This window comes from Aythya fuligula, chromosome 5, assembly GCF_009819795.1.
Source record: "Aythya fuligula isolate bAytFul2 chromosome 5, bAytFul2.pri, whole genome shotgun sequence".
NCBI classification, from domain to species: Eukaryota; Metazoa; Chordata; class Aves; order Anseriformes; family Anatidae; genus Aythya; species Aythya fuligula.
The window spans coordinates 3,106,215-3,123,558 of NC_045563.1; the positions used below are offsets into that span (position 1 = coordinate 3,106,215).

A 17,344-nucleotide genomic window follows, 5' to 3' on the forward strand; every position below is an offset into this window, starting at 1 on the left:
GTCACCAGCCCCACTGTGATGTGGCCGTGACATCAGTGGGGCTGGTGCCAGCGGCACAATACGGGAAGGGACTGGGTGTTGACCTTCCTTATCATGTGGCCATGGAGTCCAGGGATCTCTCCTGTTGAATGTTGAAGGCCGTCTTGCTCTGTCGTTTTCCAGGATTCTATCTGTAATAATAAATAATAAAAAAAAACAGCTGGAGGGGAGCGGCCGCCCTTCATTGCCCTGGAGGGCCTCTCCTCTCCCTCCTCAGCCCCAACTCATCTGGCTGCTCCTCGGCTGGACTGGCCGGCCTGGCCTGCTGCGGCCCTTTTATAGCTGCTCCCCCTGTGACACGGCCACCGCCAACATTCTGTCCCCTGTGACATGGCCATGGCATCACCAGGACCAGTGCCCACCAAGCAGAAGAAGCAGTTAAATAAAATAAAGTAAAATAAAGTAAAATAAAAGTCTAACAACAACCAACAGCTGCTTGTAATTCTGGGGAGGGAAATTCAGCAGCTGTAAGATCGGTTTGAAGATCAGCAGCTCAGCAAAGGTTACAAGAGCATCAAATCCTGCAGGTGCTGCCTACCCACTGCCACATTGTAAAGATTTGTGTGGTACTTGCTGCTGAGATTTGTGGGTTTGAAGGCTCAATTGCAGCAGAAAAATGTTTGCTGTCTGGAGGTGATACTTCACACTTTGGGTATGAAAGATGTCCAGTGCCCAACCCTGTGTCTGCAAGTGCCTGACAGTGCTGAGGATGTCTCAGCCAGAGCTGTAGACTTGCATCTTTCTTTCTCTTACGTGAAACGTTTTGGTGCTGTTTGGGGCTGCCCAAAGAGACGGCTCCGTCTTTGTCCTTGGACGTCTTCAAAAGCCGGCTGGGCACGGTCATGGGCAACCAGCTCTGGTGGCCCTGCTTGAGCAGGGGTTGGCCTCCAGCCTCAGCCGGTCTGGGATTCTGCAATTTGGGGAAATCTCCTAGAGACTCAAAATGCAGCAAAGATGCAGCAAATCCCTAGTGAGAATGTATGGATGCTGCCTTCAGAGAAATGTAGCTGAATCACCAATATGTTGACCTAAGTAGAAAATGTAATTACCTTTTGTTTCCCCGATGTAAAACTCTGTCGTGTTACAAGCAGTGAGGTTTTGTATAGCTACGTTTCTCAGATGTTTAAGTACATATTGCAGCATTTCTTTTTATGTGCTGTGTCTTCAGAGTAAATCCCAAACTCTTATTTTTCCCCTGCCTTCTACTGCTGGGTTTTGTGTTGTTTTTTCTTGAAGGCGAGGGGGGCTACAGCGCTTCTCTGTAAAGTAAGAAGCGATGTCTCTTGCTTTGGTCTCTGGCAGCATTTGTCACTCTGTTAAATGGAGAGCAGGCTCAAAATATGATTCGGAAATTTCACCAGTGTTCTCTTCAGGGAAAAGAAACATCCGTGCAACTCCAACCAGCGGATGCTTTGCTGTGCATCACTAATTTGCCCATTTCGTTTACGTTCGAAGAGTTTGAAGGACTTGTGTGTGCTTATGGCAATGTCGAGAGGTGTTTTTTGGTGTACAATGAAGTCACTGGCCATTCCAAGGGCTTGTAAAGGGGAAAAAAATAAGAAGCATCGTGTAAGTAATTGTACAAGGACATCTGATTTATGGCAAAGAATTCTGTGCTGCTGTTAGGTTCAGGATAGCCAGGAATATTGTGTGATTTTTGGCTCTTATAAAAGTCATAATTGTGTAGTGAGGAGGGAAGCATTGTTTATCCTTGTTTCTGGACAACTGAGACTCCAAATTTGGGTGCAGGATAAGAAATATGGTCAGCACAGTTTTCAGGCTGTGGTTTCAGACAAGTTTCTTGCACTGAGCAATGTTGTTGCTGCCAACTTGCTTCTTTTGCCTTTGGACCTTTCTAACCGGGCTCCTTATTTTTCCATCCTGTTGGTGAGCATCCACTGGGAGAGAAGTCAGGAGAGGCAAACTGCGAATGGAGAAAACTTCCTGCTCTGTCTTCAAGAGATGGAGGGAGAGTTGATTTTACCCTGTTTGGATGCATTAAGGTGGCCAACCTCCTCATCAGGGCTGCCTGCGTGGGGAGCCCTGGGTGTGGGACAGCAGCTCGGGAAGCAGAAAAAAAAATATCAAATATTGGTTATAAAAATAGAAGGGGAGGTGTTTGGAAAACCTTGCGAGAAGAGATCCATTAAAGCGAGCACGGGAAACGCACGGCTGCTCTGGAAAGGTACTGTCAGAGGGCAAAGAAAAAATGCCAAATTGATTTTAAAACCTTTTTTTTCAAAAAGGAGCAGCGGGCTCCCTGCCGACAGGCAGCCAGCGCCCGCTCCTTCTGACCGCAGAAACGCGTCCCCCTTCCGAGGCTCCTTGTGACTTCCGTATCCAGGAGGAGAATTTAATCCAATCTGCCCCAATAATCCAGCAAAACCTTCTGGAGAGCCACCAACTGACAGCAGCGAAATGCTGGGCTCTGTTCCAGATCACCTTGTGCATCTCAAGGATTTATTCCTGGCTTCAGAAGCAGAATCGCTGCCCTCTCAGCTACCCAGGAGAGCTCCTCCAGCCCCAGAGACCTCGCTGAAAGGACAGGTTGGATTTTTACACCTTGTGCCAGGCTGGGACTGGGACTGAACTGGAAAGCAGTGGTGCCAGCAAGCTTTTGCTGGTTCTCTTTGCTGGTTCCAGCCCCCCCTGTTGCACAGGCATCGCTTCCCGTGGCGGCAGTGAAACACGAGGCATTGCTGACATCTCCCCTGCCTCACTGGCTTTTGAAGAGAGAAACTGGGCCCAAACTGGGATGTTTTCATTGCCATATTTCATAGCATCATAGCACATTTCGTAGCTGAACATGGCCTATTTTCCGTCGCCTGAACAAGCCCCGTGCACGCAGCTTTTGCAGGAGCTCCTAAATCAGCACAGGAATACCCTGCACAGACCTTCCTCTTAAAAAAAAGTGGTGTTTTAAAAGGCAATTAATTTAATAAAATTTCCCCTTGTATGTCTTTGGACACCCTCGGGCAGGTTCCTGTGCTGGCCTCAGGGCAGGTTTCTTGTCGCTAAAGCACAGCAAATGGGTTTCCATCAGCACGGCGTTCACCGTCTCCTGAAAACGAGAGTACATCCTGTACAACGAGAGTACATCCTGTAAAACACGAGTAAATCACTGCAAAACAAGAGTAAACGCCCTGGTTTGTGCATCTTCCGTGGCAAAACGCTGTCAGCAGAGGAAGGAGCAACACTGGCACTCCTGGCTGCCTGACATTTCCCTCGCTTTCAGTCTCTTTTCACCCCCAAGCTGAACCCTTGCACGCTGATGTATTCCAGCCTTGGCACAAATATTTGGGAAGGTTTCTGCTCATATCAGTTCAGCAGGCTGAGGCTGAAGCTACAGAAGACAGGCAGCTTGCTTCACGCAGCGCCAGCTCTTGCCCGTGTTTCTCCAAGGTTATCTCAGCTCGTCCCCGATTTTGGAAATTCGGTGGCTCCGCCACCCTTGCTGCAGGAATTTGCCTTCTGCTGGTCCTGCTGGATCTTGCCAAGCTGGCTGCCTGCTGCCACGGGGAAAGTGTGGAAATGGGGAGGGTGAGGGAAGAAGCAGGAGCTGATCTGGGGTGGGAGGAAGCGAGCAGCTGCTGTGGCACAGCCCTGTGGTCTGAGCAGCAGCGTGAAATGAGCCAAATGTGCGGCGAACGCGGCTTTCTTCAGCCTTGTTTCTGTTTTTTGGAGCTGTTCTCACACCAAAACCCTGCTCCGAGGGGCGCAGGACAAAACCTTGCCCCAGGAAAGCCATGAACGCAACAAGAGTTCTATCAGTTAATTAATTAGTTCAAAACTAATGGGAGCACGAGGGCAATGGCAGGCAGGGCGAGGGGTGATGCTGTCGGTACGGCAGCTGGGTGCAGTCGAGAAAGGTAAATGGAAACTGCTGGAGTGGGACGTGGGCCTTTGGCACAACCCTAATTATTTTTTAAGAGGTGAAAGAGGTGTTGTATATGAGCCAGAGGATGGTGAGATATTGGGGAGGGGAGCTGAGGGCATGGGAGGGAAATCGAGATGGGGTGGGATGAAGAGGAGGGCTTGGGGGGAGAGAACAGGGAGCAGAGGCTCAGCTGCTGGTACCTGGTCAGTTTTTCTGCCTTTCCCTAAAGTGTCAAACCTGGAACTGGAGGAGGGGAAGGTTTGAGAAGGCCAGGGAGCTAGAAAAGACAGCAGAGGAGTTACCCCAGGAGAAGCGATGGGAGCAGACGGGATGGGAGCCCTGACACTTCTCCCCATAAGTGTCCCATTCCCACACCGAATCCTATCTGGGAGCCCCCCGAGGTGTCCTGACGCCTCGAGATGTTCCTGAGAGGCAAAGCCAAAGAGGAAGGCGAAGTTAATTAGTGCTGGAGTGGGAGCAAGGTGCCCTTGCGAGAGAGGAGGGGGATGAATCCTCCAAGGCGCTGAGTCTCTTTGGCGCAGCACCCGATGCTAAAAAAGCGATGACACACACATTATATTTTATTTATAAAGCTATTTCGGAATGCTGCTTGAAAGAGTTAAAGCAAATGAATAAACATGCGAGACAATATTAATTGTCTGCAACACAATCTGTTTGACTTTTGGTTTATAAAGATCTCTCCGCTTTCGTTCCCATGGTAACTGCTGCGCAAAGACACACTTTCCCTAATCATCTCCGCCGAGTTTAAGGCAATTTTGTAATCCAATCAAACACAAAGCAGAGAATTTGCTTTTGCATTGAGAAAACCGCTACCTAATGAGCAAACAGTGACTGGGAGAGGCCAGATTTACAAGGATGACCCTGGAGAGGCACTTCATTACTGAATAATTAGCAGTTGCCGGAGTTTCTCAGCACACCGAGGGGAACGGCTTGCGGATGGTGGATGCGAGAGGGGCTGGTGTAATTCCGAGGTCTCCCGAAGCAAACCGTGCTGCGCAGAGCATTTGCAGCAGCTGACGCAAGCTGCAGCCAGGAGCGCGTTGCATAACGGCAGGAGCCGAGGCAGCGAAGCTCTTGCGATGAAGCTGAAGCTTTCGAGGACTCAAAACCCCAAAACGCGGTCCTCGGACCCCGTGAGCCCACGCTGGGGCAGCTCCGGTGCTGGGAGGAAGGAGGATGAGGCTGGAAACCCAGAGCTGCAAAAAAGCAGTTAGCTCTTGACTTTAATCCTTCAGACACTGAAGCCTGTAAGAGTGGCCAATTTTGCCATAAGGCTGAAGCTAGAAAACAGCCAAATAAATTAGGTAGGATCAGCCCATGTTCCTACAGCGGTACAAAAGACAGCCCGAGGCCTTCCTATGACTTTCGTGGTCAGCCTGCTTTCACCTTGGGCTCCAGGACAATGACTTCACGTCTCCTGCCTCATATGATCCCTTGCAGGAACGCTCTCTGCATAATCTCCTGGCATTTCATAAACGCAGCCTCTGTAAATCAGGTCAGGGCTCTGATGCTGTACCTCCCCCAGGGACTGCAGAGCTTGAAATAATGACCTGGCCAGCACTCTGCTCTCCCCAAGTGGCCCTTCAAAAGCTCGGCCCCAGGCAGACAGCCCCGGGGTTCCTCCCCATCATTTGTCTGGTTCGGTTCAGCTTGCCATCAGGAAATGTAAGGGAACTTAAAAAAAAAAAAAAAAAAGAGAGAGAAAATATGCAGAAATAGGGCTGGTTCAAGTTGTTCGCGTTTCAAATATAGTTGAATTAACATTCTGAAAAAAAAAGAAAAAGAAAAAAGGAAGAGAGTGGGTGAATTGGCATGGATGTTTTTCCCATTTTTGACCGCTTACGGAACTGTTTGAATTCACCAAATTTGTTCGTCTCTGTGGCTCTAGCTTTGGGCGATATGTTGAGGCATTCAGGCACTTTGGTCTTGGTTTTTCACTCGCAGTCTGAAAGAAAACAAACTCCGAAGGAAGCAGACTCTTTCTCCTCCCACTCCTACCTGCGGGATCTGTTTTTCTGAGGCACAGATGTCATTAAGAAAAAAAAAGAAAAAAGAAGATGATATCTTGGTTGCGCAGTCATTTTTTGCTTTATCATCTTCCATATTTTATTAGAAATAATAATAATAATAAAAAAAAATAAAGCTCTGTGGGCAGGAGGCCTTGTTTCCTGGGCTCAAGTGTCTCATGGCTGAATCTCCCGTCTCTGACAAGTGTTCTTGCTGAGCAAACCTTTCCCTGCAGCTAAAATACTCATAACTCCTCTTCTGTCTCTAATAATAACCTAAACTTGTGTTTCAGCCTCTTTCTGTGCATCAGTAGCACTTACTCTGTCCTAACTGATTGTGGAGCTTACAGAGACCTGGTATTTTTGTAACCCTGGCCTTGGCCAAAATGACCAAAGCGGTGCGGTGCGGGGGGAAGAACTGCAGACTGAGCACCTGTACCCCATCTTCTTAGAAAAATCAACCTAAAAATAGGAGAAAGAGCATTACCAGGCACAGAAAAAGCCCTCCGCTAGGACACCATGCTCTAACAGGATGCCCTAGCAGGCAATGCGGGTCATTCCTAACCAAGAGGATTTTTTTTCGCTTTCCTCCCTGTCTAGAAGCAGCCTCAGCCCTGCCGCCGTGTGGCAGCGAAAAGAAATCCCAAACCGATCCCCTGTGGGTTCACCCTACCAGGCAGGGGAAAAGGGACCTGCTTAGCACTGTGGGGTTGATTTTACAGATGGGAATTTGCCCCTGAGGATCTCCACCACCCCACCAGAGGGGCCGGTGCTTTGCAGGACCGCTCGGGGCTCTCTCGGGGGATGCGGACAGTTTTTGGGGTTTGCCAAAAGGATGGCAGGTCCACGATGGTCCTTAGGGATCAAGGGTGTTTTCCCCACTGATCATCCTTTCCCTTTTGGGTGGTGGTGCAAACTGAGGCCAAAGTTGGTTTTAAAGGTGCGATATGCTGGTAAAAGCACAGATCACAGCACACAAACCTCTTTGTGCAAACACTTTAATTGAATGTAAATGCCAGCAGAGCACCTCTGACAGTCTGGATCATGCATTTTTTATCCCTTCTGTACACCAGGATGTGTGGACAAACTCTGAAAAAAGAGAACTCATTAAGGATCGGTACCAAAAGCTGTTTAATATATGTTGGGCTTCAACTTAGACCATACAACCTGCAAAGGGAAAGAACCTCGAGGCCTGAGGATCCCTCTTCAGATTGAGGAATAAGTGGAGAAGGGCAATCCCAGGATGGTCTTGGAGACATAGTAGCTCCATCAAAATCAAAGCCACGGGGATCTGCAGCTTTGTGAACGCTGAGGTACCTGAGATTGCTCCTGCAGAGGAGCATCATACCTTCAAGGGAGAATAAGAGGAGAGAAGGGGACTGGATGGTGGTGACGAGTAGGTTAAAGCCGTGCTGTGCCTCCATCCTCTGCCCGTTTCTAAAATAAGACATTTTTTCCTTCACGGTAACAGAGCAGGCACAAAAGAAAGGGAAAAGGGGTGGTAGAATCAGGAGCTGTGTTCGTGTGTTAAAGGCACTCAGCGTCATCTCCTGTTGGGTTGGTTATTAAATCTCTTTATTCTATTATAAGCCTTGAAAGGGCAAACATTGCTCTTACAGTTTGGGAGGGCTGAACAGGCGAGAGGATGCATGCATAAAAGATATGGCCAAGGTCTGCTTGTTTTCAAATGCCTCAAAACTTTTCAAAGAAGCAAGAAAATGTCAGTGTAATACTAACGGAGATGAGGAGTAATCCACAGTAGTTATTAATTAAAATAATTATTAGTACCAAGAGAAGAGGAGGTATGAAGTCATATTTTTGTGGATCTTTCAAGCTGTTTCCATAGGGAGCTTAGTGTGCCTCTGAAACTACTCTTTATTTACAGTAAACGCCTACCAGCTCCTTTCTCCTTGAGCACAGCAGCGTTAAATGGCAAAATCACTCTCCCCATCTCTCAGTCCCACACGTGCCCTTCTAGGTGGGATTCGGTCCCTGAAGAGCTCTCCTGTGGTGTCATCTGAAGGCTGTGTTGCCATTTGCTCCTGTTGTAGCCTCTATTCTGTTTTTTCTTTTGTTAACACACACATGGATGAAATCAAATTCATCCTCTGTTCAGTCATCTGTGTGGACACAGCTGTTTGGTAAGGCACGTTTAATTATCCTCCTGTTCAGCATGTAAGAGAGGTGAGACCCTGCATCCAGCCACTTCTCCTAGGATGTAGATCAAAGCCATGTGGCTTGGTAGGCACCCGACCTCCACACAACAGTAACGCAGCACAATTGATAAGCATCATCTTATTCCTGAATACATCTTAAATTATCAGGATGTGTACCACTACTCTGAAGAACTGAAGACAGCTCTTAGCATCTCGTGACTGATGAAGAACTGAAGTGTTCTTGGATTTTCTGTAACAAAATTTTCAAAAAAAAAAAACCACAGTTATGACTAAAGCAGAATGGCAGTGAGAGTGCTGCCAGCAGTGAGTTGTTCCTGAACCCTGAATCAATGAATAATAACCTTCATCAAGTCCTTACTAATGCCTTAGTGTCCTCATACAGGAGGAACATACACATTGTACTACGGAAAAGATGCCAAAATTAAAAAAAAAAATCCCAAATGCTGATTTATTCCTTTCCCTGCCCTCCTCTAATGGCTGCTCCAGACTAGCTCTCTCCACCTGCCAAAGCCCTAAATTGTGGGATATTAAATTCTGGCAAAAGCCCCTGTGAAAGATGCAGGGAAAGAAACGATCCAGTCAGAAAAGGTGACATTACATTACCACAGCCTCTTCTGATCGAGAGCTGGCAAAAACTTTGTGGAGAGGATGTATGCAGTGATATGGCTTAGTGGAGGACTTTAGTGTTAGGTCAGGGGTTGGACTGGGTGATCTTGGAGATCTCTTCTAGCTTTGGTGATTGTTTGATTTGGTGATATGTGCGTATCAAAAAATAGATTAATCCCCTTGAATACCTTAAGGTATCAACAAACTTGCCCAGGGAGGTGGTGGCGTCACCGCCCCTGGGGGTGTTGAAGGAGAGGTTGGACGTGGTGCTGGTGGACCAGGTGATCTTGGAGGGCTTTTCCAACCCTACTGACTCTGTGATTCTATGATTCTAACTCCTGAACTGCCATGAATTGCCATGTTTTTCCCTGTGACCTTCCAGCTCAGCCTTGCCCGCTTCCTCCCCTCCCCTCCCACCACAGCCTGCCCCAAGCACCCCCAGCTCTCTCCCCCTCAGGTAGAAAAAAGGACACAGCACACATTCACAGCCTTTGTTTCAGCTCTTTATTCACATTTAAAGGTCTGCCCGTGAGGTGTAGAGGGGAAGAGGAGCCCTCAGCGCACAGCAGCCCCATAGGGTTGGAGCAGCTCTGCAACATGGCGGCCCCTCCCGCCTCACCCAGCCCCTCCCAACATGGCGGCGGGCTCAGACCCTCCCGCCTCACCCATCCCGCTCAACATGGCGGCGGGAGAAGCCCAGCCACCCCCCATTGGCCAGCCGCAGCGCCCGCGAGCCGTGATTGGCTAACCCCACCCCCCCTCCCCGCAACTCGACGCCCTATAGGCTGTCCCTCGCCTTAACCCCGCCCCTATCCCCTCCCACAGGCGCGCGGCGGACGGGGAGGGGGGCGGGGCGTGCGCGATGACGTCGCACGCAGAGCACGCTGCGGAAGGCAGAAGCGCGGCGGCGCAAGATGGCGGCGGTCGGGTGGCGGCGCGCTCTGCTGGCGCTGCTCCTGGCGGCCGGCGGCGCCGCCGCGCTGGGCAGGCCGAGCCCAGTGCGGGTGCTGTCGGACGGCACGTGGAGGGAGCTGCTGCACGGCGAGTGGATGGTGGAGTTGTGAGTTTTTGGGGACCGGGGTGGGTAATGGGGAGGGAGAGGGGTTCCTGGAGGCCTCCCCCCGGTGATGGTTTCCGTGTCCTGCCGCAGCTACGCGCCCTGGTGCCCCGCCTGCCAGAGCCTGCAGCCTGAGTGGGAGAAGTTTGCTGAGTGGGGGGAGGATCTGGATGTGAATATCGCCAAGGTGGACGTCACGGAGCAGCCAGGTGGGGCGGGGAGCCTAAGGGGAGGGTGTGGGGGGGTGTGGGGGGGGGCGGCTTTGGGGAACTGGGGGAGGTGGGAGGTGGGGTCTGGGCTCTGGGCGGCAGCTCGGGCACTAGGCAGTGGGCTGTCCGGGCTGCCGGGGCACAAAATGCAACGGGGAGGCTTCTTTGGGGACTGAATGGGAAGGCTTCGAGGAAATGCTTCTTTTCATTAAGTACTGTGCAGACTTAAAAATTTACCTTTAGTCTTTTCTGTACTATTAATAAAAGGGAGCATGAGCAACAGGTTTCTCTCTGCTGAAGCTCGCTTCCCTGATCTGCTCTCCTGTTCATAAGGGATTTGTAAAAACTGCTGAAGGTGGTGCTTTCTCTGAAGGCATGCAAGAACTTCTGAAACTTGCCTCACTCGGTTTGTTTTCGGTGAGCACTGGAGTCTGCACCTCCTTGTGGACAAAAAAAAAAAAGCATATTTAAAGAGGTGCAGCCCAAATGTTGAGTGGAGTGGTTACCCTCAGCCATCTCTTCTCCCATCACCTGTGGAGAAGTTTTCTCCCATTTTTTATAGCCCCTTCCTTTAGAAGGTGTGCTGTTTGATACACACAAGTTCATGTGATCACCTAGGAGCAGCTGCTTTTATTTGGGTGTATAATAACAGTTCCAGCTGTTCCTTTTATACAACAATTCTGTACTTCTCTGAATATAACTTTTTTTTTTCTTTTCCACAGGATTAAGCGGGCGATTTGTCATAACAGCTCTTCCTACCATCTATCAGTAAGTATGCAGTGTGACTTTTTGTTTGAAGAGGAAATAACTTTTTATGCTTTTTGGGTCTAAGCAAATGAGATTTACCATGCTTTTTAAAAACATGAGTGTCTCTACACAGAGACATCCATTGCCTTATCTCCAGTGACCTTACAGTGCCACCAGTGCTTTCCTCCTCTTTGCCCTCAGGCCATATTTATTCCATCTTTTCATGGGTGTTCCCCTTTTGCAATCTTTTCTCTGTAGGTTGATATTAGTGCTGCTGGGTGGCAAGTGCGTTAGGAAGATCCTTATCTCTGGATGGAATTGCAGCCTGAGCAAACCAGGATTTGTGCAGTCAGGGTTCTTAGAAAACAAGTCGGAGCCAGTATCATCTACAGCAAAGCAAAACTCAAAGGAAAAAGGGCGGGGAGGGAAGATGTTGAGTGAAAACAAATGTTTCAGCTGCCTGAAATAAAGGACTTGTTCTGTTCTTCCTTTACAGCTGTAAAGATGGGGTGTTTCGGAAATACCAGGGCGCAAGAACTAAAACTGACTTCATCAACTTCATCAGTGACCAGGAATGGAAATCCATTGAGCCGGTTTCGTCGTGGTTTGGTCCTTCCTCTTTCCTGTAAGTTTTGGTGTGATTTTTATAATCGCTTTTTGTCAAACACGTGCACTTGAAGGACGTGGTGGGAGAGATGCAGCACGTACGTGCTCCACCTGGTGCTGCGTGGGGAAGGACGGGTCGGTACAGGCCCTGGGTTGTTAACAGCTCACGCAGCAACTCGGGGCTGGCAACGGGGCTGTGCACAGGATGTGTTCTGCGGCTGGGAAATGTTCTCGGTGGTTACTGCACGTGCTGTGGGGTGGGGAGAGGGGTGGCTCCAGAGCAGTCGAGTAACTGAGCAGTACGGCGTGGTGGGAATGAGATTGGCAGAGGCAAACAAAGCCAGTTGTTCGTGGTTTCTCATCTCATTTGAGAGATGTCAGCTGTCACTGCAGTGACTGACCTGTGCTGATTGTCCTGGGGTTTAAGCAGGTTTGGGATCGTTGGTTCACTTCATGAAGTGTTATGCTAGATTGAAATCTTCCATTTTTGTCTTCTAAAAAGCTCAGCTTCATTATGTTCTCTACTTGCAATGCTATTTGAATCTCCAAACCGTGTAGTTTTCTTACAATGTATTATCTCCCCACCAAGGAACACATGAAATCGGGTACTAATTTCAGGATTAGTAGGTTTTCTATTGGAAGGGTACAGCACAGCTCCTTTGTGCACATTGAAGGAGCATGTGCAGGTCTTTATTCATGACTGCCTGCTTCTGCAGCTCACCCATTAACAACTTCTGTTGTCTTCATGCTTTGATTTCTCCTTTTTTTTATTTTTACAGGTAGCCAGTGCTTAATGCCAAATTTCACAGTAGCAGGGAAATGTCAGAACCAGCAGAATATCCGTAGCAGATAGCCTGGTCTTTTTTTACTTGTATTTAACACAAAGCTAAACTCAGCTGCCTGAAGTTCTCTCAGTTCTTACATAACCTGAGCTTTTTCAACAGGTTCTTTGTTTTAGTATAATGTCCAGATGATTAATTATTAGTATATGTTAGGATCTTAAATGGAGTTCCAGCTGGCTTCTCAGAGGCTGTTGATCCATATATAACTTAGAATATAAACACAAGTAATTAAAATGAACGTGCCAGAGGGCCAAGTCAAGGCATTGGTGGTTGTCCAGATGTGGAATATGGTGCAGGGTGATGCTGGTTCTAAAGATAGCTTCGTGGGAAATGGGTGCTTACTGCAGGAGAAGACAAAACAGAAGATAAAAACCAAAGTAGTCAAAAGGGGAAACCGGGCACGAGCAGAGAATTGTTCAATGTGCAGCTAAATAGTGACTAGTCAGGCAAACGAGAAGATAACAGACATTTGACTGACTTGGATGCTTTCAGTTAATTTTTTTCTGCTTTCTTTCAGGATGAGCAGCATGTCAGCTCTGTTTCAGTTGTCGATGTGGATCAGGGTATGTGCTCAGATCTCAACTTTGTTTCAATATTTAGGATATTCAGCTATCTGTGAAATGACTCTCCTGTTTTTTTTTTGTTCTAGCACTGCCATGGTTATTTAACAGAAAGCGTTGGAATACCAGTTTGGGGCTCTTATGCCATTTTTGCCTTGGCAACGCTGTTCTCAGGACTGATACTGGGACTTGTAAGTGAACCCCTTGAAGCAGAGTGGCTCGTGTCTGCTGTGGTGTCTTTGCTTTAACCCCGTCTTTCTTTGGTTTCAGATGATGGTGTTCTTAGCAGACTGTCTGTGCCCTTCCAAAAAACACAGACCACCGCAGTACCCTTATTCAAGTAAGCCTGTTGTTTACTTCAAATTCAATCTTGGGTAAATCTTACTGAATACAAATTGCTGCAGAACTTGGGGCTGCAGAAAGGAGATTTAATGGTGAAGTTTTCACACGTGACTGATGCTGTGCTTTAACTGCAGCTTTTGCCCTTTAGGGTTTATAGTGAGAGATTATATTTGAGGCTAACGCTAAACTATTGCTTAAAAGCTGTGCTTTAGGTGATAGAAAAATACAGCAAAAATAACATTTTTCTACCTACAAGTTCTAAAATCCCATAAAATATGGAATTTAATGAGAGCTTTATCCTGTGGAGCTCTCGTTGCTGCTGCGTTGCAGGATTTGCTTCTGTTTTAGGGGCAAAGTGAGGATTAAAAGGGGACTCGTGTTTCTGTGGATAGTGAGTGATTCAGTTTGGGGTTAGTCTCTGGAATCTATCAAGGTAACATTAAAATACATGGAAGAAGATCTGAATGCTAGCTTATGTTTTATAGAAACCGTGCTCATTTTTCCCAAACTGGAAGAAGTTTTTTTGTTACCTTGCCTAGTAGGCTGTAGGCTTTAATACCTGACCTGTGGGTAACTTCATGCTAGCAACAGTTCTACCAAAGGTAGCAATTTAAGTAACTGATGCTGGAAAGTGCTACCTAGTTTAAGTTCATCCACATTCTGTGCCAGTCTGTGATACTTCTTAAACAAGACAAAAAAAAAAACAAAAAAAACACCACCAGACATTTCACTCTTTATTCAAATTACTTTATACCTGTTTTCTTTTCCCTTTAAGAAAAGCTAGCTCCGGAGTCAGCTCACCTGTTGAAAAAGCTGGATGAGGAACAAGAAGCGGACGAAGAAGACATCTCAGATGATGAGGCAGGGGATAAGGAGGAGTCTACCAGGAACTCGTCACCAAATGCTGTGCGACAGCGCCCAGTGAACCCTGCTGGGACAGCGGATAAATCTTAGCGTTATTTGCATGCAGGATTAGTGCTCGTGAGTCACCAAATCAAAAGGAGTTAAATGTCAAATCCTTCAGCTCGAAGAGAAGAGTGACTCCTATCGTGGTAGTTCTGATGCATTTCACTAATTCAGAATTAAAGTGGCTTCGGTATCAGGTATTCAAAACTAAAACTTGCTGCTGCACATGGCTGGAACTTCTGTCTGTGTGCAGAGGAGTACCAAGAAATGACGTGGCTTCTCAAATGACTTGTTCTGTAGGGATTTTTTTTTTAATAGAATGTAAACCACTCTATTAGGGAACATTACCAAGAAAAATGCACTAACCTGTTTGCTGTCAAAGCATTCAAAAAGGTTTCTCAGCATAACTCCTATCTAGTTGTGCTCTGAAGAAATGCTGAGGGGAGGAGTTCCTTCAGTTACGGGATGTTTTCTGGGCTTTCTGTGCGACCAACTTGTGCTTTCTGCTACGACAATGAGTGCTACAAAAACCCCAGTCTTCTCCAAAGAAATGAAGGTTACTGCCTTCATCTAGAGGAACAGAAAAGCAGAGCTCATCAGTTCAGTCCTTACGGGTGGAGGGTACAAGCAGCAGCATGTGTGACACAGACAGGTTTCTGGTAAAACTTGCATCAATTTCCTTTAGAAAAGGCTATAAAAAGTGTATGAACCTCTTGTTGAAGTGTTCTGCTCCAGAGCAGTATTACAAGTAGCACTATGAAGCCTCAGTGGTAGGGACAGCTTGCACGCGGGGTTCTCTGCTCAGTGTGAGTCCCATCCGTGTGTCCTGCTGTAGGACTCTGCTCGTTTTTAATACATCATTAATAACGTCTGCATAACCAAATCCTACTGCAAATCCAATCAGGCTGTACCTGGTCTGAAGCCGAACTGGCTGCTTAATTTCTTTCTTCAAAAATTCATCTTTTCTGTTTTCACAAAACCACCTTGAAACAACATCTCCTAGTTCTTTTAAAACAAAAGCAAAAAAAACCTGTGACCTCCTGTTTCCTGCCTGGTATTTGTTTTCACTCTGCACGGAAATGAATGCACACGAGCATTGGACTAGTGCTATCTTGCATCACCTGAAAAAGATTTTTCCATGTTCTTTCAGTTAATTTCCAAAGTATTTGCAAGGGAAGGGTTGGTCTTATGCTGAGCATGCTTGGGGTTTTGACAGGCTTGTTCTTGTCGGTGTGTTTTTGTTGTTGTTTTAATTTTTAATTATTCGTCTGAGTGGGCTTGCAGGACTGGCAGTTGATAAATCTGTGCCAGTAACAGACTTGGTTGTGATTAAGACCACAAACAGAAGTTCTCTTGAAAATGTTTTCACTGGCAGCAAGGCTGTTTAAAGCCAGGCTCTCTTTGTGATTAATAAGAAGACAGACCATGAAACAAAAAGCTAGTAATGAGTTTTGTGGGGTAGGAGAGAAATATTGGGGGAAAGAAGATTCAAAGCTCTTGCAGGTGAATGAGTTTACTTAAAGCTGTTCAAAAAAAAAAAAAAAAAAAAAACAACTCTTCTGTTTTTTGTCAGTCCTAAACACTTTGTCAGTTGCATTTTAAGTACATCTGACAGGTTATAACTCGGCGTGCGTGTTGTGAGTGGAAAGAAGTGATTCAGCAATCCAAATAGCTGAGTGAATCTCCCAGCAAGTCCTTAGATGAGTAAGAACGAGCTCTTATATAAGAGCCTGGAACTTCCTCCTTTGACTTTTTTTTTTCCCCTCCTCTCTTTCTGAACATTGGTGCTCTGGAACGACTTTACTCAAGTGCTGGGTTAGGTGTTGACAAGATACAACTGCGATGCTTGAAAGGATCATTTTGGTTAAAATCCAAGTGTTCCTGCCATTAAGTATCAAACTCCTTCCTGGTGTTGGAACAAAGACGTGCGTGTGCCATAAATGCCATTAAGGTGTCGGTCTTGTAGGATTGCCTTAAATTCTCTGAACGCTTCGTGTTAGCCTTTGTAACTAGGAAAATTAAGCAATAAATCTGTGGTGTGCTGAGGGGAAGTAGGAGCACTTTGATAAATGGTGTATTTAATTAGTTTGGAGAGGGCTCGAGAAGACGGGACACAAATGCTGCATGATCTTGGTAGAAAAAAAAAAAGTTTTAAAAGTTGAACTCTGTGGGCTAACTTCAGTGAATATATTTAAATGTAGCTGTTAAAAATGCAGAATTTTTTTAGGGTTTTCTAATTTTTCAGTTACTTTATAACTGGTTGTGCAATACAGGAAGTATATACTGGTAACTTTTGTCTCATGTTTTAAGTTCAGAAGAACAAATACGACCTTTTTTCCTTGCCCTCATCTTAGACTCCTGGTTTAACAAGAACTTCTAGCACTGATTTACCTTGCCTTTGCCTTCTGCACTCCTACCTTTTTGTACTGCCTCCCTGCCTTAGGCAACTGATTGAATTCCAAAACTGCCTCTTACTCAGAAGTGTTCTGAGTTGCTGGAATCCAGCCCCTGTTGCAGACCTGTGCTTATGATCGATGTAATTTATACAATGCTGTTCTGATTATCCATAGGCAGCCTGCGTGTGCTGATCTCTGTAAATCTTGCTGTTCATATTTTTAATAATAACATAATTTTGTCCTGTGAATATCGTTTTTTTTCCATCTGTATTCAGAAGATGTTTACTGAAGAAGAGCAAAGGTTGCCATGTAATAAATGTGCATAAGAGCCTGTCCTTTGTGTGCGTTGATGATGCTTGAATATCAGTTTTACACAAGTCAGACTGTGTCTGTATCCTCGCCTTGACCAAGCACATCCAGTGTAATTCAGGAAGAAATAAATTAATTGTAATGGTGTTTTTTAATATTTCAGAGATTCTTCAAGTAAAAAACCATGAGCTTTGGATTCCTGTGTTCAGTGTTTGTTTTTTTTTTCCTTTTTTCCTTTTTTTTAGGACAGTGTCTGTATAGCAGAGGAGCAAAACTGCAGCTGTTTCCATGGAAAAAATTGCTGTTACGCTCTCGCAAATGAGCCATTTGTGATAAATCTCCTTGAAAAGACAAGTCTGAGGAATTCTTTGGACTAAAGCTGCGCTGAGCTACTTGTGGTCTTTAGCTGAGCCTGGCTTGGGTTTCTCGTGGTAGCGTGAGTCATTTTGGTTAGATGATTTTTACGGTTTGGGAAGGAGCTTTCATGCATACCAGGCTTAGACACTGATGGTTGAGGAGGGGAAAAAAAAAATCTTGTGTTGCAAAAAGAATGTAGGCTAGAGTTGGCAAATGCTGTTTAAAATTCAGCTCTTTGCAACTTCTTTGCCTGAAATCATGTTGTGTATGCATGCAAATCGCTTCAG

At 46.4% G+C, this 17,344-nt stretch overlaps 1 protein-coding gene across 1 annotated transcript; it reads left to right on the forward strand.

Annotated features, from left to right (window-relative positions):
* The first annotated feature begins 9,640 nt into the window (after positions 1-9,640).
* Positions 9,641-16,896, forward strand: TMX1 (thioredoxin related transmembrane protein 1). The gene is made up of 8 exons (XM_032187845.1): positions 9,641-9,786; positions 9,877-9,992; positions 10,715-10,760; positions 11,236-11,364; positions 12,705-12,750; positions 12,837-12,938; positions 13,018-13,087; positions 13,865-16,896. Exons 1-8 carry the CDS (start codon positions 9,641-9,643, stop codon positions 14,041-14,043), a joined length of 834 nt encoding a protein of 277 aa, XP_032043736.1. The 3' UTR covers positions 14,044-16,896.
* The last annotated feature ends 448 nt before the right edge of the window (positions 16,897-17,344 follow it).